The following is a 22251-nucleotide window of genomic DNA, read 5'->3' as shown; positions in this document are numbered from 1 at the left end:
TTCAAATGAATATCTAGTGATCAACAACGTATTTTACAGGACATTGAGACGTTACAAAGAGGTTCAATTTTCCTCTGACAAATGACATATTTCAGAGTAACAGAGATTTCCAGTGGCTCAGAAAACAAGTCTAACTGACACTTAGAATGAAGGAGAGCGTACAGGGTTTTTTTAAAAGAAAGTTTATTACAAATCTATAGGTTTAAGAAAATATCCCAAAACTGTCAAAGTAGTATGAAAAATGCTGTCATCCTATTCACAGTTACCAGCTTTCTCCAATAAACATAGCATACAAAAATTGATAGAAACCATGACAATTCTTTTTGGTGACACAAGTCAGATATCTGTAATTCCAAATCCCCTGCTGACAACCAAGATGCTGCTGGCAGCCCAAGGGAATGATTAAATTGCACAGTTTTTGAGAACTGGAAGTTTGGATGAAAAAGCTATATACATATACACATACCGTATTTTACCGCATTGTATAGGTAACTCGAGGCAAACAAAACATGGCCCAGCACAATACTTAAAGTCTATAAAAACTTGGAGAGCCAGGGAATGTGTGTATATAGTAGAAAGTTATTCTCTACACTCTGGTTCCCATTTTCTTTTACATCTCAAACCTAATAAAGACCAATTGTTTTTTACTCTCATTTATAAGAACAGTAAAGCTGATGTGTTGTTATACTGTCTTTTCAGACACTGAATATGTTAGCTGTACTGCATGCAGGCACATGATCTAAAAATCTAATGCAGTTAAAACATAATAAAATTAAAAAGGGGATTTTTAGAAGACTGAATTTACTGTAAGTGACCTAACACCTCAAGGTCCCCTGAAAAAGCAAGGCTAACACGGCATTTCTAATGTCATTCACAGATAATTCATAAGACACACAAATGAGGAAAGAACGGTCCGATACACATTACATTCCTAAAAGGAAGCGGAGACTGCTTTACAAAAGCAGAAAGTTTGCAAGTATGCCACAAATAAAATCCAAACCTGCCCTGCAACTCTAACTCTGCCCTGCAACTCTAACACTGATAACTGGCTGCAATAGTTGGAAGCTGCAGCATAGACCACTGGTAACCATGTTCTCAAATCCTTTAAACTGCACAGGACCTAGACGCCACAACTCAGAGCTGAGGTGCGGAAGACACTTCAGTGTAAGAAATATGAAGATTTTAAAGAAGCAGGATGAAACGTTTCTGTTGCCATACCTGCTCAAGGTACTCATACAATCTAAAAGAGAAAAAAACCCCAAACCAAACACAAACAACTGTGTAATTTAACTCTGTTTTTATCAGGTACTTGAAGGTCTTCAAGCAGAGGACATCTGGGATTTCCTATTGATCAATCCTCTTTTTGCCAACAGCAAAGTGGAAGAAACCAGCATCATAAAAAACTATTTAGTGCATTTCATTGATTTTGCTGTTTCAACTTAAATTGAAAAGGACAGAATCAAGAGTTTTTCCAAGAAAACTACACTGCAGAGAAGCAATTAGAAATCAACAGTCTCTCATCACCAGAGCCAACAGGATGGAAGATGCAGAACTGAATTTACACCAATTTCCTTCCCCAGGCAGATCAGATTAACCTGGAATATTTCTTAAAAGCCACCTGTTGGTAAGGAGGTTGCCTCGTTCTCCTGCATTTTCTGAACTTGATTTCTGAAACACTGTAATGAAACAGTCAAAAATCTTCACTCCAAAGAAGGAAAATATTTCATGTATATTCTCAGGCATGAACCTTCAGGCTTGGGAAACATTTTTCTAGATTGTCAGCAAGTGTCTGATCAGCCTCACGCAGAACTTCAAGGAAACTCTCCACCTAGAAATGAAATCGTAAACACACACACACACACAAAAAGAAAATAACAAAACAAAACAGCTTGCACGGAACACAGAATTCTTACGCTTGGTATAGGGGACCTTTCTACTTCTGTACCTGCTCACCAGCAGCAGCCAACACTGTACATACTTTTCTCCTAATCCCCATCATTTCAGTTGGCCTCAACTCTGAAACATTATCACCTTCCCCAAATGCTTATTTTATTGATTAAAAGTACATAAAGAAAAGCTCCCTATGAAAAATCTTTAGAGTAATTATTCTATAAAAATATACAGGACACATTTTCAACTATCATAAATTTGCAGACATCCACTCATCTCAGCACAGTTTGATCCTTATATCAGCTGATGATTTAGGCAAAGCTCTGGCTGAAGTAAGCCAGAACAGACAGAGTAAAGACTGTCTGGAATGGCGTATTACCTGTGTCTGAACAATTCTGACCTATTTCTGCCTCTGATTCTCAAAGGTCTTGCCACCTGAATAGTATTTTTTCAGCTATATTAAAGACCTTGCAACATACTCACTGATGCAAAATACAGAGGTAAGAGGTTCTGAAATGCACAGGAACATGTCTGTTCATTTAAATGTCCCTGGTGTAGTCCTTCTAATGTATTTTCCTGGAAAATAAAATGAGAAATACAGCTTGCACGTCATGAACAGCTGTTGAAGAACCAACTCAAAACTTTCTGCACTGTCTGCAGTATGCACTTTGTTCTCAAAAATGGGTAAAACAACCAGAACTTAGTTCTCAGAGAATGCCAGATGCAGCTAATACATAACAGTGTGAAAGCTCACACACAAGTCTTTTAATCCGAATGCTCCCCTAATAAGGGAGTCCAGCTAGGAAGGCGAGTTCATATATTAATATTCTTTTGTTTTCTTAAATAAATTGGCTTTCATTCAAAAGAAATGGTGACATACATCTAGAGAATTTATCATACAGAATCTTGACCCTGGAGGCACACACCTCAGAAAATCTCTCCCTGCCATCTAACACACATGTTGCTACTCAATTTCTGATTGATTCTCTAATGAATTTCCAGCATGCACCTTCACTGACACAGAAAGATGACCACATTAATAGCAACGTCTGTTTTCTTACCTGTTCTGCAGAAATCCCTCTCTTAGAATTTTGTTTATTCTTACCTTTGTCAGTTCTTGAAGCATATTGGAAAGTAATTCACAGCAAATATCCTTCAAAATTTTTAAATGGAAATCTTCCTCATTAATATCAGCCCCTCCAGTGTCTTCTTGTTCGGATCCCTTTGAGTTATCAACAGCTCTCTTCCCACAGCCCTCCATGTATTGTAAGATACGAATCAAGCTCCCAATCAGAGGCATATCTAACAAAGTAACAAGAAAATGGAAGTTTAACACTCAAAATTCTTCTCCATCCTTTCAAGGTGTGAGAATTCTGAAAACACTGCCAGATTTTACATAAAAGCTCTAGGTATGTACATTCTGACAGTGTTGTTTTGTCAAAGACTGTTTTAAAGGAGCAAGTAGCAATGGAAATGTAATCTAAAACCCAAACCATTTTTTCTGCAAGTTACCCTGTATCTATAGAAAGTATATGCCAGGGGTAAGAAACATGAGAACGAAAATGTCTCAGAGAGGCTGCTATGTCAAATTTGCATCCAGATATCCTATCTGATAAACCAAACCAATATAACATCTTTCTGCTGCAGATGACTCTGACCTTCCCAAGGCAGGCTTTTTAATTCTAAAGACTTGTCAATGGACTGAAAAGTAACAAGTGATAAAGATGGATTTAAGAAAGTGCAGAATCTCCCTCTACTAAAAGAAAAAAGTATTACTATCAAGACCTCGTATTTTAGCAAAGATGAATTGTGCAATTTTCATTAATTTACCCAGTGCAGAAGACTGAACAGAATCTGTAAATTCTATTACTGTAACTCTTCAGAGATATCCAATAACTGAACTTTGAGCTAGCTGTGATTTTTAGAGTCACCAGTAAAAAGTCTTACGGTATTCAAACATGTAACTGAATTCTGTGTTCTGAACCGATCTCTAATAAACAGTAATAAATTAATCACCTTTCACCTCATGTACACAAAGTCAACTGTGAAAATAACTTAAAAAAAAACAAACAAAAAACCCAGAAAAAAGCACAACTTGCTTTTCCTCATCTTGGTGTATTCTTGTTCTGTCTGTGAAGCAAACATAGCAGACAGCACGGACAAAATAGAGGCCAACACAGTCTTCTGCTCCTGCACAATGATCGGTGGGTCATCTGGCTGGCAAAGTTCATGGCAAACGAGGTCATAAAGCAAACTCCAAGTCTCTTTTCCTCCATCAGGAGCCTGCACTTGAGAAAGAAATAAAGAGAACCCACCAAGCCAACAAATTTATTCTAGGTACATGAATTATTTTTCTCCCCATTAAATATCTGATGATCCAGACATTACTGCCGTTCTCGGTGCCATCAAGTGTCTTACCAATAGCCTGAATACCCTCATCCACTGTGGTCAGAAGCTGCAAGATATGCATATAAACATCAAGTCCTTCCGGATTATCTGATCTACACAAAACAAACAAAAAACAAAGACTTATTAAAGATCTGATTGCTGAGTTTATATTCTGTGTGTTCTGGACACACAGAAGACTATCAGCAATCACTGCCACTCTCTTTGCTAACAAACTAGTTGACTCATTTCAAATTACAAGTACAGCAAAATGTATTCTAGTGATCCGTCAAACTATGCAGCTCCCACTGAAATTAAGATGTTCAGACACAGGTCTTAACAAGGTTAAGAGGAGTCTCCCCAACCATGAAACCAAAAAGAAATCTCACATACCGGACTTGTTTGGCTGCTTCAAGTATACAAGGCACAATCTTGAAATCTGGAAGTTCTTCAGGGGAATCATCTACAGATGGTCCCACAGACCGACAAGTACCATTTTTAATCCAGTTTAACATTAGCTCTTCATCTAGATCAAAGAGCTTGTCCACCACTTCACCCACTTTTACCAGCAATTCAACTGCACAAGAGAGAACGTATAAATTTCAACAAGACTAAAACTGAAGAGCAAAACTTAGCTCACAAAATGCTAATATATAGAAATATTCAGAGTAAATGCAGTGCTGAAATATGTTAGTTTCGTTCATGACCTACTAAGGGTTACTATGTTTAATTCCTTTTTGTGGCATAGATCAGGTGAAGAGCTTGATAAACCGGGTTGTTCAAAAGGCCACCGACACCGACATGCCACTTATGAAGCACAAACTTTATTCTGCAAAGAGACTTCACATTCCTGAAAAGTCTCAACTTCTGCTTCTGAAATGAAACTTTCTAAGATTTGTCCCTAAACATGCAGCACTCTGCTAACCTTACATCTGCCAATCTGCATTTCATTGAAGCAGATCTGTGATTTTAATTGGACAGAGCAGGAATTTTGAGCACTGTCATTAAAAAAACCCAGAAACCCAACCAAATTGAAAAAGCTAAATTATTAGGATTCCTAGACAAATCGTAACTGCTATTACAATCGAGTCGGACGTGAAACGTAAATGCTATTCAGAATATTTCCATTAATAGGTGCTTAGTGTGTTTTTTACTAAATTAGTGCTAAGAGAGATTTGTGTGCTACTGACTGCATATGCAAACCCTGTGCAGTATTCAGCTGCTGTTCAGAATAACTGAATCATTCCTCCAGTTCGCATTCCACAAGAATGTTTTTTTTTAGGAATGGAAAATACCTATCTGATTTGAAAAACAAAATGTAAATGTGGCCACTTTTCTGGTTGGTTTTACATACATTTATAAACCTGCAAAGGCAGAACAGGTTTATTTTGGCATCCTTTAAATTCATGAGGTTTGCTTTATTTTAGAGCAATTCTGTACTTCCAATTGAAAATATTTGTGTTTGAAATGGCATACTTCAGTTCTCATTTTTTTCTGCAAACACCCACCAATTCCCAACTTGTTTTGGCAACTTACCATTTGTAGAGCTGGACATGATAAAGCACACACAGTCATACACGGAAGGGTTTTCTCGGATTCTCTCAACCCAGACATTAGCGACCTCAGGCTGGGAGAGGCAAGTTAACAACAACCTAGACAAGAATTGCCCATTAAACAAATCAGAAGCCAATTAATTCATTTTAATTGTACAAGTGTAAATCCAAAATAATGAGAATGATGTGACAGAAACAGGAAGTTAGCTCACAGCGAACTGATTCCAGAACTATGTGGAAATGGTAAAAAGGACAGGAAAAGAAAGGATAATAAAACAGTGAACCCACTTGTCAGTTTTCTTCCCAGGCCTCAGAACATAGCAGAACTACACTAATGATGCATAAATTTCTGAGATGTCCTACCTGCTCGTTTCCAGAAGAGTCGGGGAGTCTGAATCACACAAACGTTGCAGTAACACTTGGCTTTAAGGAGAAAATGCAAAATAAAAGTTAATAAAATCTATCTTTGCTTAAGACAATAATTATAAAAAGGTTGATTTCATAACTGTAGCCATGTTCCGAGATTAAAACCAGCTTCTTCTGACTGTGCATGCATTTCCAGTGTTTCAAGATTGCCAAACTTAGAAATAAAAGATTCAAGAACTTGGGTGATGAAAAAACAAAAATAATTGTGCTCTGTATTGTTTCTTTCCTTCACTGAACACTTCCCACATATACAGTCAGCCAGAAAGGTGTGAATGAAGATGAGGCATGGCAGGCAAACTTAGTTCCTTCTGTAACATCTATTTCATGATTTTTAGTCCAGAAGAGCAGTAGTCGTGAGTGTATAAAGCACATATGCACTTACCCAAGATTCTCATCTTTACTAATGGACATGCATATGTCTTGGAAACAGGCCATATTTCCTAATATTCCCACACAGATTTCCTGAAAAGCCAAAACACAGTATAATGAGGCAACTGCAACGTAGTTCACAATTTTATTTCCACACCCATAAGACAAAAGTAAGAAATTTTCAAAGACATTTTCCAGTTTGGTCTCCAAGTTCTTATGACCCACCAATTTCAGGACAGAGATACTGATTTTTCTACAGAATGCTATTAGACTAGCTTGAAATATACTCATGACAGGTACTATTCAGATATTTAGGTGCTAAGGTGTTCCATAAAAGCAAATACATCTTGAAATCAACTTTGCTTGCATATTCTACATATACTGTTTTGAAGCTAATCTGGCATCCTTATTATTAAAACAATAAAGAATCCCAAGAACAAAACTATTGCCATGTAAGTGTAACCCTCACAGATATTCATCTCCTGCCAAAAGAAAGGGGTCTTAATACAAGCTTCCAGCAAAGCCCATTTTCTGATTACAGAGATCTAAAAAAAAAAAAAAAAACCAAACCAAAAACAAACCACCAAACCAAAAAAAAGCTAAAAGCACTGCATTCCATTAGGATGTTCACAGCTAAACAATCATTGAAAGGATGCATACTTCTATAAGAGCTCTGAAATACCTGCGGGTAACTAGTGCTAACAGAGAATGTCCTGGGAATCATTCATTTTCAGCAATTTAAAGTTTGTAATCAACTCTGGCTGTTCAAGATTATTTTCTTAATTATTAACATGCTATTACCTCTGCTACATTACAGCAGACACTCTAGAAGACACTATTTCAAGAAAGCAGCTGTGACGGACAATTTGCACTCGCTTCCATATTTTGGTTGTCTCTTCAAAAGACAAAGTACTGAACTTTCAACTGTGTGTTTCTACTCATCTCCTGAAGTAAAGTGTCCGGTAGCTTCAGAGAAAGGGAAGTCATACCAACACTGAATACCTTTGAAAACCTATACTGAATTACAGTGTAATACAAGCTGCAAAGCAATGACATGAAAACAAAGGAAGAAGGAAAAACAAACAAACAAAAAAGAAGTATTACACATTGGTGTCTAGGAGTTCTTAACTGCCAAGATTAGCTTTTGTATTGGGTTTGCGTGGCAAAGTTTTGGTAGCAGGGCAGATACAGGGGTGGTTTCTGTGAGAAGCTGCCAGAAGTTTCCACCACGTCCAATGGAGCCTATGCCAGCTGGCTCTTAAACAGACCCACTGCTGGCCAAGGCTAAGCCCATCAGGATGGTGGTAGCGCCCCTGGGACAACATGTTTAAAAAGGGGCAAAAAACCACCACAACAGCAACTGCAGCCAGAGAGAGGAGTGAGACTACGTAAGAGCAACAGCCCTGTAGAGACCCAGGTCAGTGCAGGACGATCTCCAGGTGCCAGAGCAGATTCCCTGGCAACCCGAGGGGAAGCCCATGGCAAGGCAGGCTGTCCTCCTCGGCCCATGGAGATTCACAGTGGAGCAGATCCCCATCCAATGGTCCCGCGGGGATTGGAGCCTGGGCTGGGGCAGGGCTGCTGGCAAGGCTTGTGACCCTGCGGGGACTCACACGAAATGGTCTGTGCCTGAGGGGCTGTGCCCCATGGGAAGGACACCACACTGGAACAGGGGCAGAGAGCGAGGAGGAATGAGCAGCAGAGACAGCGTGTGATGAACCGACCATAACTCCCTGTTCCCTGTCCCCCTGCGCCACTCAGGGGAGGAGACAGAGAAATCAGGAGTGAAGTTGAGCCTGGGAAGAAGGGAGGGGTGGGCAGAGGGCATTTTAAGATTCAGGTTTTATTTCTCATTACCCTACTCTGATCTGATTAGTAATAAATCAAACTAATTTCCCCAAGTCAAGTCTGCTTTGCCCATGATAGTAATTGCTGAGTGATCTCCCTGCCCCTATCTCAACTCATAAGCCTTTTGTCATCTTTTTCTCCTGCTGTCCAGCTGAGGAGGGGCAGAGTGATAAAGCAGTTTGGTGGGCACCTGGCCTCCAAGTCAACCCACCACACTTTGGTATGTCTGACTAAACAAAATTCACGACATTTCTGTTCAGTAATCATGAAATAAGTAATGAGAAAAAAAAAAGGCCAGTCTTTACTGGGTTTTATAACAAGCCTTATAACAAGGTTTGATAAACTTAGTCCTTCATCATTAATGACATATATCAGCTTCAACATCACTGAAATAGTTACTGACTAGACTATTAAAAACACTACGAAAAAGCATCTTAAAATTTGATTTTGCGCTTTCTCCTTGTTCCCCTAATGTATTCAAACGTGCAACAGAATGAGAGAGATACGTGCAAACCCATGTACAGAGCTATCTACTATTACTATTAATATGTGACGGCTTTTTGACAGCCCCTACTTACAGTAAGGCGAGGACATTTTGACTTGGCAAAAACTCCCATGAATATATCGGGGGCGTTGAACTCCTGAAGAAATAAAGCGACATCCTGTGGAAGAAACGAATGGCCAAGTAAATGGACCTCTACAATTACCAAAACACAAAATCAAATTTGTTCTCAAAGCACAAGGACTGAACCAAAGAGATGTCAAACTCACTACAAGAGATCAGTTAATACCAACACTCCTTGTTTTTCAATGAAAGATCAGCAAGCCCCTGTAGTGATTCAGGATGCCAGTGATTTGCTATACAATGAGCCCCAAAGTCACATTTAGTTTCTTTTTCAGTCTCAACAGAGGGTCAGAGACACCAAGTCAGAGTCCAGCCAATACGTGTTTTCAGTGGCATCACCCTGACATACAAAAAGAAACAAAGGAAAGGATTACCATCAGCCCCTGATCAGGCCACACAAATGGTCAGGGTTAAAGGGAGGGCAGGGACACGTGCTATTACAGTGGGGGTCCACTACAGCCAGCCCAACCAGGCAGATGGAGCGAATGAGGCCTTCTGGAGGCAGACAGGAGCTGCCTCATGTTCACAAGCCCTGGTCCTCATGGGGGACTGCAACCACCCCAATATCCGTTAGAGGGACACAGCAGGGCATAGGCAATCCAGGAGATTCCTGGAACACATGGACAATAACTTCCTTCTCCAAATGCTAGAGGAGCCAACGAGGAGAGGTGCCATGCTGGACCTTGTTCTCACCAACAAGAAGGGGCTGGTGGGGAACGTGAAGCTCAAGGACAGCCTTGGCTGCAGTGACCACAAAATGGTGGAGTTCAAGATCCTTAGGGCAGTGAGGAGGGTGCACAGCGAGATCGCTACCCTGGACTTCAGGAGAGCTGACTTTGGCCTTGTCATGGTTTAACCCCAGCCAGCAACTAAGTACTACGCAGCTGCTCGCTCACATCTCACTCGCCACCCCCTCAGCAGCACTGGGGAGGAGAACTGGGAAAAAGGTAAAACTCAAAGGCTGAGATAAAAACAATTTAATAATTGACATAAAATAAAATAAAAATAACAATAACGAAAAGGAGAGAGAGAAGGGGAGAGGAATAAAATCCAAAGGGAAGGGGAAAAAACCCCAAGCGATGCACAATACAATTGCTCACCCCCTGCTGACTGATGCCAAGCCAGTCCCTAAGCAGTGACGGCTGGCCCCAGCCAACTCCCCCCAGTTTATATACTGGTATGGAATATCCCTTTGGCTAGTTTGGGTCAGCTGTCCTGGCTGTGTCCCCTCCCAGCTTCTTATGCCTGCCACTCCAGCCCTCTCACCGGCAGGGTCTCAGAAACTGAAAAGTCCTTGACTTAGTATAAACACTACTGAAAATATCAGTGTGTTATCAACATGATTCTCACACCACATCCAAAACACAGCACTGTACCAGCTACTGAGAAGAAAAAGTAACTCTATCCCAACCAAAACAAGGACAGGCCTCTTCAGGGATCTGCTTGGTAGGATGCCATGGGATAGAGCCCTGGAGGGAAAAGAGGCCCAAGAAAGCTGGCTGATATTCAAGGATCACCTCCTCCAAGCTCAGGAGGGATGCATCCCAACAAAGAAGTTGGGCAAAACCCTGGGAGGCCTGCATGGATGAACAAGGAGCTCCTGGACAAAATCAAACACAAAGGGTGAAAGCAAGGACAGGTAGCTGGGATGAATACAGAGAAATTGTCCACATAGCCAGGGACCAGATTTATTAATTCTATCAGACTGATAGAATTAAAGCTGGCCAGGGGTGCCAAGGGCAACAAGGAATGCTTCTATAGGTACACTGGTGATAAAAGGAAGACTAGGGAAAATGTGGGCACTCTCCAGAAGAAAATGGGAGACCTAGTTATCCAGGACATGGAGAAGGCTGATGTACTCAATGACTTTTTTGCCTCGGTCTTCAACAGCAAGTGTTCTGGCCACACTGCCCAAGTCGCAGAAGGCAAAGGCAGGGACTGGGAGAATGAACTGCTCACTGTAGGAAAGGATCGGACCTGAGAACATCTAAGAAACCTGAAGGTGCACAAGTCCATGGGACCTGATAAGATGCATCCATGAGTACTGACAGAACTGGCGAACATAAGTGGCTAAGCCACTATCCATCATATTTGATAAGTCATGGCGATCCACTGTAGTTCCCACTGATTGGAAAAGAGGAAATTTAACTCCCAGTTTTAAAAAAGGAAATAAGTAAGACCCAGGAAACTGCAGGCTGGTCAGACTCACCTCTGTGCCTGGCAAAAATCATGGAGCAGATCCTCCTAGAATCTGTGCTAAGGCACAGGGAAAATAAGGAGGTGATTGGTGACAGCCAACATGGCTTCACTAAGGGCAAATCGCACCTGACAAATTTAGTGGCCTTCTGTGATGGGGTTACAGCGTTGCTCAATGAGGGAAGAGCAACTTATGTCACCTACCTGGACTTGTACAAAGCACCTGACAGTATCCTGCACAACATCCTCATCTCTAAACTGGATACACATGGATATGACAGATGGACTGCTGGGTGGATAAGGCACTGGCTAGATGATCACACTCAAAGAGTTGTGGTCACCAGCTCCAGCTCCAAGCGGAGACCAGTGACAAGTGGCATTCCTCAGGGGTCGCTACTGGGACCAGCGCTCCTCAACATTTTTGTTGGCAACACAGGCATGGGATCAACTGCACCCTCAGCAAGTCTGCCAATGACACCAACCTGTGTGGTGAGGTCAGCATGCTGGAGGGAAGGGATGCCAGGAAAATGAGTCTTTTTTGGGAAGGGGGTGAGCGGGGCAGTTTTGGCTCCAGAAGGACCTTGACAGGCTTGAGGTAGGCCTGTGCAAACCTTGTGAAGTTCAACACAGCCAAGTGTGAGGTCATGCCTGTGGGTGGGGGCCATCCCAAGCACAAATACAGGCTGTGCGGAGAAAGAACAAGAGCAGCCCTGAGGAGAAGGAAGTGGGGGTGTTGGTGGTTAAGAAGCTCAATATGGCCTGGAAATGTGCACTTGCAGCCCAGAAAGCCAACTGTATCCTGGGCTGCATCAAAAGAATTGTGGGCTAGCAGGCTGAAGGTGATTCTCCCCCTCTAGTCGGCTCCCCTGAGAGCCCACCTGTATTACTGCTCTGGGGCTCCCAGCACAAGCAGGACAAAGAACTGCTGGAGGAAGTCCAGAGGAGGCCACTAAGACGGTCAGAGGGCTGGAGCACCTCTGCTGTGAGGATAGGCTGAGAGAGTTGGGGTTGTTCAGCCTCGAGAAGAGAAGGCTCCAGGGAGACCTTACAGCAGCCTCCCAGTACCTAAAGGGGCCAACAGGAAAGCTGAAGAGGGGCTTTTTACAAGGCCATGTAGTGACAGGTCAAGAGGAAACGGTTTTAAACTAAGAGAGGGTGGATTTACATTAGATATTAGGAAGAAATTCTTTACTGTGAGGGTGGTGAGGCACTGGTACAGGCTGCCCAGAGCAGCTGTGGGTGCCCCATCCCTGGCAGTGTTCAAGGCCAGGCTGGATGGGGCTCTGAGCAACCTGATGTAGTTGAAGACATCCCTGCCCATGGCAGGGGGCTGGAACTGGGTGATCCTTAAGGCGCCTTCCAACCAACCATTCTATGATTCTACAAGTCGACCATTCTATGAAAAGAAAAAAATCTCATTTTACCACACTGAAACACAAGATTAGTTCTGTATTTGGGAAGTAAAGGACACATCTTCTACGTTTATTTAAAATACCTAAATAAACAGCCAAGGAATATAACAGTAGTAATAAAAAAATACCTCTTACTTGAATATTTGTTCCAGCATTTGAGAATGTTGAGAAAAATACCAAAAAAGCTATGTGACATTGACTGCAGGTCTGTAGCTAAACTTTAAAAGGTTGTTGATCTAGCAGAAAAAACTACACTTCCCACCAGGATGCATTACAAATGCTAGAGGGAAATACGCCTATTTAGAGATGGCATCAATATTATCTCCATAATCAAACTGCTGAAGATACAGGCTATGCACCTGGGTTAAATTCAGCTATAGGTAAGGTGCTGTTTTCTAGTAACTCTGAGCTTTGGTTCACCTCCTGCATATAATACAGAAAACCAACAGGTGTGCATACGGCCCCATTAGTGTCAGCTGACTCAAAGCAACAGCACCCCACAATCCTTCAGCCAGCTGGAGGGAAGGTTGGGCAGACCACCTCGTTTCTTTTCCATTCATACACTGTTCTGCTTTACATCCTCAAGCAGCAGCATGGGGCCCAGCAGCTAGGAGTGCTTTTGCAAACTAGTCCGGGCTTAAGAGTGCACACAACATACTTGCTCATTTTGAAAGGTAGCCTTCCTGATGCGCCTGCGTGATGCCAATTCACCACACCTGCCCTGCCTAAGGACTCTCAGGGCACTGTCAGCCAAACCATAGAGTAATCAGTACAACCAAAATCAGGAAGCTGACAGAGTCCACATAATTCTGTGTCTTCACCCGCTTCCAGAAGGATCCTGACAACACACAGGGCAGAAATGCCCGTAGCTGTGAACCACCCTCTGGGTCCAATTCCCACACACCGCTCCTACCTCATCCATGGACATGTCCCACACTTTGCAAATATCATTCTCCATCTCTTCGTCCAGCTCCGTCTGGGTTTCCTCGGGGCTTACAGTGGGCTCTGTCTTCTCGGGGCTAATGACCTGGTGCGAAGGGGTGGGGGGCACACAGGGGTACGGCATTACGTGACCTACCACCGACAGATGCCATCAAACGCTAACAACCACCTGTCGCTTCAGTCACAGCGTCAAAAAAACCACACACAAGCAGGAACTCAGCGTGCCGAGCGGCCCCGGGAGCGGCCCCCAGCAGCCGTGAGGCACTGGGCGCTCACCGGGCCCGCCCGCCTCTTCCCTCCCTCACGGCGCTCCCGCCCCCCGTGAGGCGCTGGGAACGTACCGGGCCCGCCCGCATCTTCTCTCAGGGCGCTCACCGGGCCGCCCGCCTCCCCTCAGAGCGCTCCCGTCCCCCGTGAGGAGTTGGGAACCTACCGGGCCCGCCCGCCTCTTCCCTCCCTCACGGCGCTCCCGCCCCCTTAGGCGCTGGGCGCTCACCGGGCCCGCCAGCCGTGAGGCGCTGGGAACCTACAGGGCCCGCCCCCCGTGAGGCGCTGGGAACGTACCGGGCCCGCCCGCATCTTCTCTCAGGGCGCTCACCGGGCCGACCGCCTCCCCTCAGAGCGCTCCCGCCGCCCGTAAGGCGCTGGGATCCTACCGGGCCCGCCAGCCGTGAGGCGCTGGGCGCTCACCGGGCCCGCCCGCCTCTTCCCTCCCGGTGCTCCCCCGCCCCCCCCAGCCCCGCACCTCGATGAGGCGGCTGAGGATGCTGAACAGCCAGTGCTTGCTGTACACCGTGTTCCCCACCGCGTCACCCTCCTCTTCCTCCGCCTCGCTGGAGGGCGGCGACGGGTTACGGTCCATGGCGGCCCACCGCCTCCCCGGCACCAACGAGGCGGCGGCCAGAGCGGCGCCCCGCGGCGCCCTCCCGCGCCCCCTGCCGGCGCGGAGCCCATGGGTCTCGGCAGCCCAGCAGCCGCTGCGGACCCCCTGGGCTGCCGGGCCCGCAAGCCCCCCGCCCCGCCCGGCCGCAGTCCCCCCAGGAGCACAGCCAGCAGCCAGGCGAGCAGCGTTCGGCAGAATTCCTTTATTCGGCTGCACGGGGGAGGTGTCGCAGCGGAGCAGCGTCAGTACTTGCTGGGCAGCCCGGCGGGCCGGTAGCGGTTGGGGTCCCCGCCGCTCCTGCCCCACTTGTTCGCCTCCTGGTCCGCCCGGGTGTCCTCTGCGCCTCGGCCGCTCACGTCGCTTTGCCATTTCTCCCGGGCATCGCTAGCAGGAGGAGAAAAGGCCACCTGAACTAAGCAGCATTTAACTCCACTCGGTGTTGGTTTCCTCACTCCTGCAAAACTAACTTTTCCACAGGACTCCTCGGGGTGAGATTCAGTTGTCTGGGAACCACCGTGGAATCCAGAACTGTTACAAGGAGAGTTCCTTATCGCCAGGAACGGAGAGGCAGGGAATCTGCCTCCTCAGGAGGATAAGAGGAAAGGCTCACACTGATGTGGGAGGAGAGGCACCATTCCTACAGCGGCAGGCTGTTCAGACACAAACGGCTCCCCCACCGCTGCCCTTCTAGGCCAAAAGCTCGGTACAAGAAAAAGGACTTCACTCCCACCAGAATGCTGGATCCCTAGCTACTCACTGTTAACAAGTCAAATAGCATCCATTACCTGATCACTCTAGCAGCCCAAGCACCACCAGGTCCTCTTTGGGCAGCATCATAATTCCCACGAGCATGGAAATATTTGTCAGCACCTATATAATTCGCTTCGCGCATGTCCCGGTATGCCCTGTACATATCCCATGCCCCTGAAGAAAGAAGAGAAACAGAGATGATGACTAAAGAGTCATCCCAGAAAGAGTCAAGCACCATTTCAGCCAGGAGCTGGAAGGCCCAAGGAGCAGTAACACCGGGAGGTGCTTCTCCACATCAGCCCTTGCACAGGGCTGAGCCCACGGGAGGGGCCGACAGGGGCTGATCAAGGCCCTCTTCCAGCAGCAGGACACAGTGAGGTCCCTCACGTGGAGCAGCGGACCCCCCAGCTCCGAGGGCTGTGTCCATACCGCCAGTAACCTGTGCTCGGGGAGGGGGTTCCTGAGGGAAAGCTGACAGCGGCTTACCTCCCACTGCATCCCAGACAAATCGTCCGCTTTCGCGTATTCCTGGCATGTCAGCATTTGCGCATACAATAAAGGAGAGCAACACAAGGCAGACACAGAGCCTCATGGTTCCCAGCCCGAGCCTGACACGGAGCTGCAAGACAATCAAGAGAGATGAGCAGCTCTGGATCACCTCTGAGAGACTGCCGACAGGGCACCCATCACACCCATAGCTGTGCCCAGGCAGCTGCCCCAGCGCTGATGGCTGTAGCCCAGGAGCCCGCTTCTCCCTCCACAAGGAGTGACACCCTCTGCCTGACCACAAGCTTAGCCAAGCACTCAGCAACAGAGGCAGATGGACACGAGAAACCTGCATTTTAGCATTCCCTGCTGCGGCTATCGTAAGTACAGGGAAGCCCCACATGCTAAAGCATTAGTCCTGCTCCTGAACGCCAGCTAAACCTATTACATATAGCTCACATATAGCTCAGAGTATCACTCACCACTGAAAAAAGGCAAAGCCAAAGGAGATGGAGCTTGTCTTTTCTGCTCTCAGGCTCAGAGAGGGTATTTATAAGCAATTCAAACCCCTCAAAACAGGAACCTGGAAAGGATATCCATTTCCGGGAATTCCCCACCACCACTCCACTTCCAACACAGAAAGCATTACGGTAAGCCTGTCCTTGTCCTTACTGAAAGTTCATTGCTCCTGTTACAGAATTGTTTAGAAAGTATGTGGTGCTTCCTCAGCTGTCCATGAGACTATTTGCTCCTCAGAACAAGTAGGCTGTGAGAAACCGCCTAGAAGACTGAAGTGTTTTGCACGCTTGAAGTGTTATAGCTGGTTTCAGGGTGACACTTTTGTTCGGCTCTTGTGCTGGACAGAGCTTGGAGGAGAAGGTAGCCGACAGTCCACACTGTATGTTGAAACAAAAAGTCAGGTCTGTGCCAGTGCATAAGGAACGGACAGCTGCATTACCAGGATGGCTGCAAGAACTGCTAAATGAAATTTCCATGCATGCTGGGATGACAAAATGGAAAAAGAGTTGATTGAATGGAAAACTTGAAGCACTGCTCTTAACTCCATTGCAAAGCAAACTGCATACACCTCCGTCCCTGCTGGTCATACTTTGCACATACGAGGGTGTGAATGGCTGCTTCATCCTGCCTTTGCTTGCTCTCACAGATCCTTCTCGAGGGACTTCCAGCCCTCCCGCTGCAACAGCGGCTCAGTGGGGCTCAAGTGGGCTAAACTAAGGAGAGTTTTTGATGCAGCAATAAACATTTTACCTAAGGAGAAGTTCAGATCCATACAGATACAAATCTACTAGATTTTAAGATCAATATATTAACTGTCAGGCCCTTTTGGCATGGTTCACAGCTTCAGCAGCCACTGTGCTCTCTCTGCATAGAAGCCTGCATGCTTCCCTTTGTTAACAACTGACACAACTGTTATCCCTGCAGAAAGCTCTAGGTTTGAGTGCAGATGCACTGCAGAATGAACATGCAGAATGTCTCCCCATTGAGTGGTCTCTTACATAACTTAACAAGTCTAAGAGAGCTTCTTTAAATTCTTTGCAGAAGAGGTATGCGTAGATGCCCCATTCACAACTCTGTCGCTTGAAACAGGCACTAGAGCTGAAGGGCAGAGGCATGAGATAAAAGAGGTGCAATAACAAATGCCAGCAGCTAACTTCCTTGGGCATCACTGAACTTCAAAGAATTTAGCTTAAGGGAAGACGAGACATTTTCCACAGACAGGCCTGGCATGGCAGGACAGATATTCTTTAGCAAACTGCATCTCTGAACAGAACAATTTGAGATGAGAATCCAAACCCTAACCTAATGGACAAGGAAACCTTCCAAAAATCAGGGGGTGAGACACATGATTTTGTCCCCTGCCACCCCTGAACCTGATACTTAACAGCTCAGTAACTGCAGAGACCATGTTTTGCTGCAACTCTGCATCCTAGTGATGACTTACGCCTTTAGAGTACTTGTCAGCTCGAGTGCCTTCTCTGCTGGCCACAAGTAGCCCTGTCTGTCACCGTTTTGATTTAAAAGAAAAAAGAAAAAAAGACTGGAAAATTATCCCTGTAAGTAGGGGTACAGGCTCACTAACATGCCATTGCGCCCAGGGACCTAGAACAGAGCATTACCTTCAAAAGTGACTTAGTAGAACTTTTCCCTACAAGAGTTCAAACATTTTGGGCCACAGAGTATATCTGTGAGTCTTCCGCTGTGGTCTGCTGTGTTTTACACTCTTTTCAAACCAAAATTTTCTGCAAAAAGCACAGGTGTGAGGATAATTGCAAGAAGGTAGGTGCTGGAGGGGATCTTTAGAAGCTCTTGGATCTCAGCCCCTTGACTTGTCTCCAACAAGGAGGGCAGCTAACAGCCTGAGCACTAATTTCCCGTACCCTCTTGGCCTGCTTTCCAGGTCACAGCCCTTGGCCCACAGAAACAAGCTGCAGCCAAAACCGTTGCTTTTGCAACAGAAACAGGCAAGCTGCCCCCGAGTGTGCTGAAGGGTTTGAACAGAATATTCCTTTCTGGCCTAGCACTAAAACACAGGCTGCACACGCACGCTGGGTAAACATACACGTACAGAGGCACCTGGAAGATTGTTTTCTGGGTTTGTACATTCTGATATAGTTAGGATAAAAAGCAACCTCAAAATGGTTGCCCTGTAGTTCTAAATACCTATAAATGCAAGCTATACCCTGCAAACATTCTGCAACGTAGACATTTCGTAATCTAAGTCTCAGATTGAGAAAGGGGATGAGGTGAATTCCCAGCTTAGGCACAATAATAGATCCAGTAATTCCTTACTCTGGGAAGCAACAGCACCTTATCTAAGTTTACACAAGCAATAGTTCACCTCAGGAGTTTTGCCACGCTGGTATATGGAATATTTACTAACATTGGCCTCAGGCTTATAGACGCGTAGAATGACTGCAAACTTGGCCCCTCTTCAAGAAACAGACTGCATATGCAAATATTTATTTTAAATAACATTGCTTTCGCCATAGGTTTTTTTTATGATTTTAACAGTTAAATAGTTGAGGCAGGGATGAAGCTTTTATATATATATTTTTTTGGAAAAGCCACCCAACCACCACCACCACAGCTTCCATTTAAAGTTGCTCCGGGCAGAGCCCCCTTTATTCACCTCTGCTTTTCCCTTTCCAACAGTCACCAAAACCAAAGATGAGCCACAGCTCATCTGCTTCAGCACTGGTTGGCTTAAAGTATTAGCAGTGCACGCTGAGCTGGCTGACAGGAGCTGGTAGGGGCTGTAGCTTTAGGATGAGAGCATTGCACTGTACAGCTGTGACTTCTGAACAGGACACCATTTCTTTTCACAGTCCCTTCACCTTACCCATACGAGATGAAAACACACAGATCAAGAACAAGAAACTGATTTTCCAAGTCTTCAAAGAGTAAATTCTTACTCTTTATTGACAGCCAAATGAATTGAAACCATCAACACAAGCTCACTTTAGACACCAAATTTGAACAAACACTTCCCATTATGTTAGCTACGTAACTGTTCCAACACAAAATTTAAAAAAAACCCCAACAACTCTGAATGGAAAGTTATGATTTATTGCAAAAAAAAAAAACCAAACCAAAACAGAACCAGACCTCAGTCAAAGTTAACCAAGCATACAAAAGTCCCACTGAAGCAAGACAGACACTGTTGCGTACACAAAATACACAGAGCGTATAAAATGGAACTGTTACATACAGATATAAGGCAGGTACATCCCTGGAAAGTCAGCCAACTTCCTCTAAAATGGGCAACACAAGTACTCAGCTGAAGCTATACTACACTGACACACTGTACAAAATGGAGTTAGTTAAATGCAACAGCCACTGAGGTAGCAGCATGCTCACTGGGCAGGCAAGAGAACAGGCACCAGCGCCACGGCATTCGTGTAACCTCATCACACGCTGCAGCAGCCTGGCTCCTATTCCAAGTTTTACTGTAAGGCCTTGGGGTGTTTCTGATGTCAAGGTCTAAACCCTAAAGGATTTAACATTTTCTTTTTTAGACGTACTACTATATTAGCTGTTTCACAAGTGACACTATTAACAGATGAAAGCCTACCGTTAATTGTCTCCCTGTAACTTCATTTCCTCTAGTGAAGTAACCAACGCTCCACGATAAAGTCTTTCTTGCAATTGAGATGTAGAGTCAGACTGCACTCCTCAAAAGTCTGAAAGCTGTATTAAGTCCTATTTTGCCAAAAAGCATTATTTTGCAGCACAAAGCTGCAAAGACTACATAAAAAGATGCTATATAAAGAAATATTTTCAAGTAATTTAATAATAAAATTACAGATTTTCATAAAATTTAGTTTCAATGCATGTGTTAATTTTTTCTTTAAATAATATTTGTGAAAATCAAATACTGACCAGATGCTGTGACCTTCTACTAAAAACGTGAGTGTCTGACAGTGAAGAGGGCTGAAACTAAGAAGCCTAAAAAGAAACTTGTTCAAAAACATTACATGCAGGAAGAGCACCGGTACGAAGCATAGCTCTGTAATGAGAGATAAAATCCAAGTGATTTTATCAATCTTCATATTCTAGCAGATATTTAAAGGGACTATTTCCTTGACAGCATCCATCTAAAAACACCTCTCTAAACCTTCAGCTATTAAAAAAAAAAAAAAAAAAGATTATTAAAATAAGACATGCAGCCCTCCTCCCCTTCCACAATGTCAAAATTCCTTGTGGAATTACCAGTTTACCTGAACTTTAGTAAAGCGTTTCGCAGACAACTGTTTCCCACAGCATTCTGGAGAAACTGACTGCTTATGGCTTGGAGGGGTGTTTGTTTTGCTGGGTAACCAGCTGGCTGGCCCAGCCCAAGGAACGGCGGGGAATGGAGTTACACCCCGCTGGCACCGGGCACAAGCGGTGTCCCCAGGGCTCGGTGCTGGGGCCGGTCCTGCTTAATGCCTCTATCGATGATCTGGGCGAGGGATCAAGTGCTCCCTCGGTACCTTTGCAGCACCAAGTTGGGGATATGTTGATCTGCTGGAGGCAGGCAGGCTCTGCAGAGGGGTCTGGGCAGGCTGGGCTGAGGCCAATTGTATGAGGTTCAGCCAGGAGAAGTGCTGGATCCTGAACTTGGGTCACACCAGCCCCACACAGCGCTCCAGGCTTGGGGCAGAGTGGCTGGGAAGCTGCCCAGTGGGAAAGGACCTAGGGGTGCTGGCTGGTGGCCGGCTGAACATGAGCCAGCAGTGTGCCCAGGTGGCCATGGTGGCCAACAGTATCCTGGCTTGTAACAGTAATAGCGTGGCCAGCAGGACCAGGGCAGTGACCGTGCCCCTGTGCTCAGCACTGGTGAGGCCGCACCTCAAATCCTGGGTTCAGTTTTGGGCCCCTCACTGCAAGACAGACACTGAGGTGCTGGAGCGCGTCCAGAGACGGGCAACAGAGCTGGTGAGGGGTCTGGAGGGCAGGTCTTGTGAGGAGCGGCTGAGGGACCGGGGGTGTTCAGCCTGGAGAAAAGGAGGCTCGGGGCAGACGATCGCTCTCTACAGCTCCCTGACAGGAGGCTGTGGACAGGCGGGGGTCGGTCTCTCTTCCCAGGTAACGAGCGACAGGACAAGAGGAAATGGCCTCAAGTGGCACCAGGGCAGGTTTAGGTTGGATATTGGGAAAAATTTCCTCACTGAAAGGATGGTCAAGCCCTGGCACAGGCTGCCCGGGGAGGTGGTGGAGTTACCGTCCCTGGAGGTATTTAAAAGCTGCGTAGACGTGGCGCTTGGGGATATGGTTTAGTGGTGGGCTTGGCAGTGGTAGGTTTATGGTTGGACTCAATGAGCTTAAGAGGTCTTTTCCCAACTAAGCAATTCTGTGATTATAGGATTCCCACTGTTCTGAAGGTTTGTTGAAATATTACAACTGATATCTACAGTCATGGCAATTTAGAAGTACCACACTTACAGTTTAACAGAAGTTGTTACATGAACTCACTGTTATCAGCCTTCTTAACCATTAATCCACTCTTGAAAGTATTTCCCTCCCATTTTAAGACTTGGCTTGATTAATGCATTTCATATGTGCAAGACCAGGTGATGTAATTTAAGAGAGAAAATAAAAGGTATCGTACAAAGCACTTCTACAGTAATTTGAAAAAGTTGATGTTATTTACAGGAAAACTAAACAAGTACAGGTTTAGGTATTTCTGAGGAATGGCTTCTTATGTGTGCAACAAACAAAACATCTTATATACCATAATTTAATACCTGGGGGCTCACACCCTTAACACTTAAGTCATATTGACTTGGAAAATAAATTCAGGAATTTTCACTTCAGATATATATCAGCTTAACATCCAGATAAATACTGGATTGTTTGGATTTAAGTTCTACAGTTCAAAACTCATCTCCAAAGGAATAAGGAAGAACTGTCAACAGTTCCTGCCAGATAGAGACTGGCTTAATATAACTGAACTTTTAGACAGTTCATTTCTTTGAGAGTCTG

General features: G+C 45.1%; 2 protein-coding genes across 3 annotated transcripts; both read right to left on the bottom strand.

Annotated features, from left to right (window-relative positions):
• Positions 1-14563, bottom strand: SAAL1 (serum amyloid A like 1). Of its 2 annotated transcripts, XM_040608351.1 has the most exons (12): positions 14392-14563; positions 13618-13731; positions 9050-9133; positions 6637-6716; positions 6192-6251; positions 5812-5927; positions 4669-4852; positions 4309-4391; positions 3990-4178; positions 2996-3192; positions 2374-2466; positions 1-1828 (listed from the first exon to the last, which is right to left on the bottom strand). In XM_040608351.1, exons 1-12 carry the CDS (start codon positions 14506-14508, stop codon positions 1736-1738), a joined length of 1410 nt encoding a protein of 469 aa, XP_040464285.1. In that variant the 5' UTR covers positions 14509-14563; the 3' UTR covers positions 1-1735. The 2 variants fall into 2 exon arrangements, with proteins under 2 accessions (XP_040464285.1, XP_040464286.1); XM_040608352.1 differs by lacking the exon at positions 3990-4178 and having other exon boundaries at positions 14392-14554.
• A 153-nt stretch (positions 14564-14716) lies between these two features.
• Positions 14717-16357, bottom strand: LOC121095139 (serum amyloid A protein-like). The gene is made up of 4 exons (XM_040609556.1): positions 16248-16357; positions 15766-15898; positions 15315-15453; positions 14717-14913 (listed from the first exon to the last, which is right to left on the bottom strand). The coding sequence occupies exons 2-4, from the start codon at positions 15869-15871 to the stop codon at positions 14772-14774; spliced, it is 387 nt and encodes a 128-aa protein (XP_040465490.1). The 5' UTR covers positions 15872-15898; positions 16248-16357; the 3' UTR covers positions 14717-14771.
• Positions 16358-22251: the final 5894 nt, after the last annotated feature.

The sequence above is a fragment of the Falco naumanni genome, chromosome 10, assembly GCF_017639655.2.
Source record: "Falco naumanni isolate bFalNau1 chromosome 10, bFalNau1.pat, whole genome shotgun sequence".
NCBI lineage: Eukaryota > Metazoa > Chordata > Aves > Falconiformes > Falconidae > Falco > Falco naumanni.
The sequence above is the reverse complement of the archived record's forward strand: the minus strand, read 5'-3'. Positions and strand labels throughout refer to the sequence as shown.

Coding starts and splice junctions, on each gene's coding strand:
- LOC121095139 (XM_040609556.1), bottom strand. CDS start 15,871: ATGAGGCTCTGTGTCTGCCTTGTGTTGCTCTCCTTTATTGTATGCGCA. Junction 15,454..15,765: donor TGTCTGGGATGCAGTGGGAG/GTAAGCCGCTGT, acceptor TTCTTTCTTCAG/GGGCATGGGATATGTACAGG. Junction 14,914..15,314: donor TGGGCTGCTAGAGTGATCAG/GTAATGGATGCT, acceptor TCCTCCTGCTAG/CGATGCCCGGGAGAAATGGC.
- SAAL1 (XM_040608351.1), bottom strand. CDS start 14,508: ATGGACCGTAACCCGTCGCCGCCCTCCAGCGAGGCGGAGGAAGAGGAG. Junction 9,134..13,617: donor GGGACATGTCCATGGATGAG/GTAGGAGCGGTG, acceptor TTTCTTCCACAG/GATGTCGCTTTATTTCTTCA. Junction 3,193..3,989: donor ATACACCAAGATGAGGAAAA/GCAAGTTGTGCT, acceptor TTACTTTGTTAG/ATATGCCTCTGATTGGGAGC.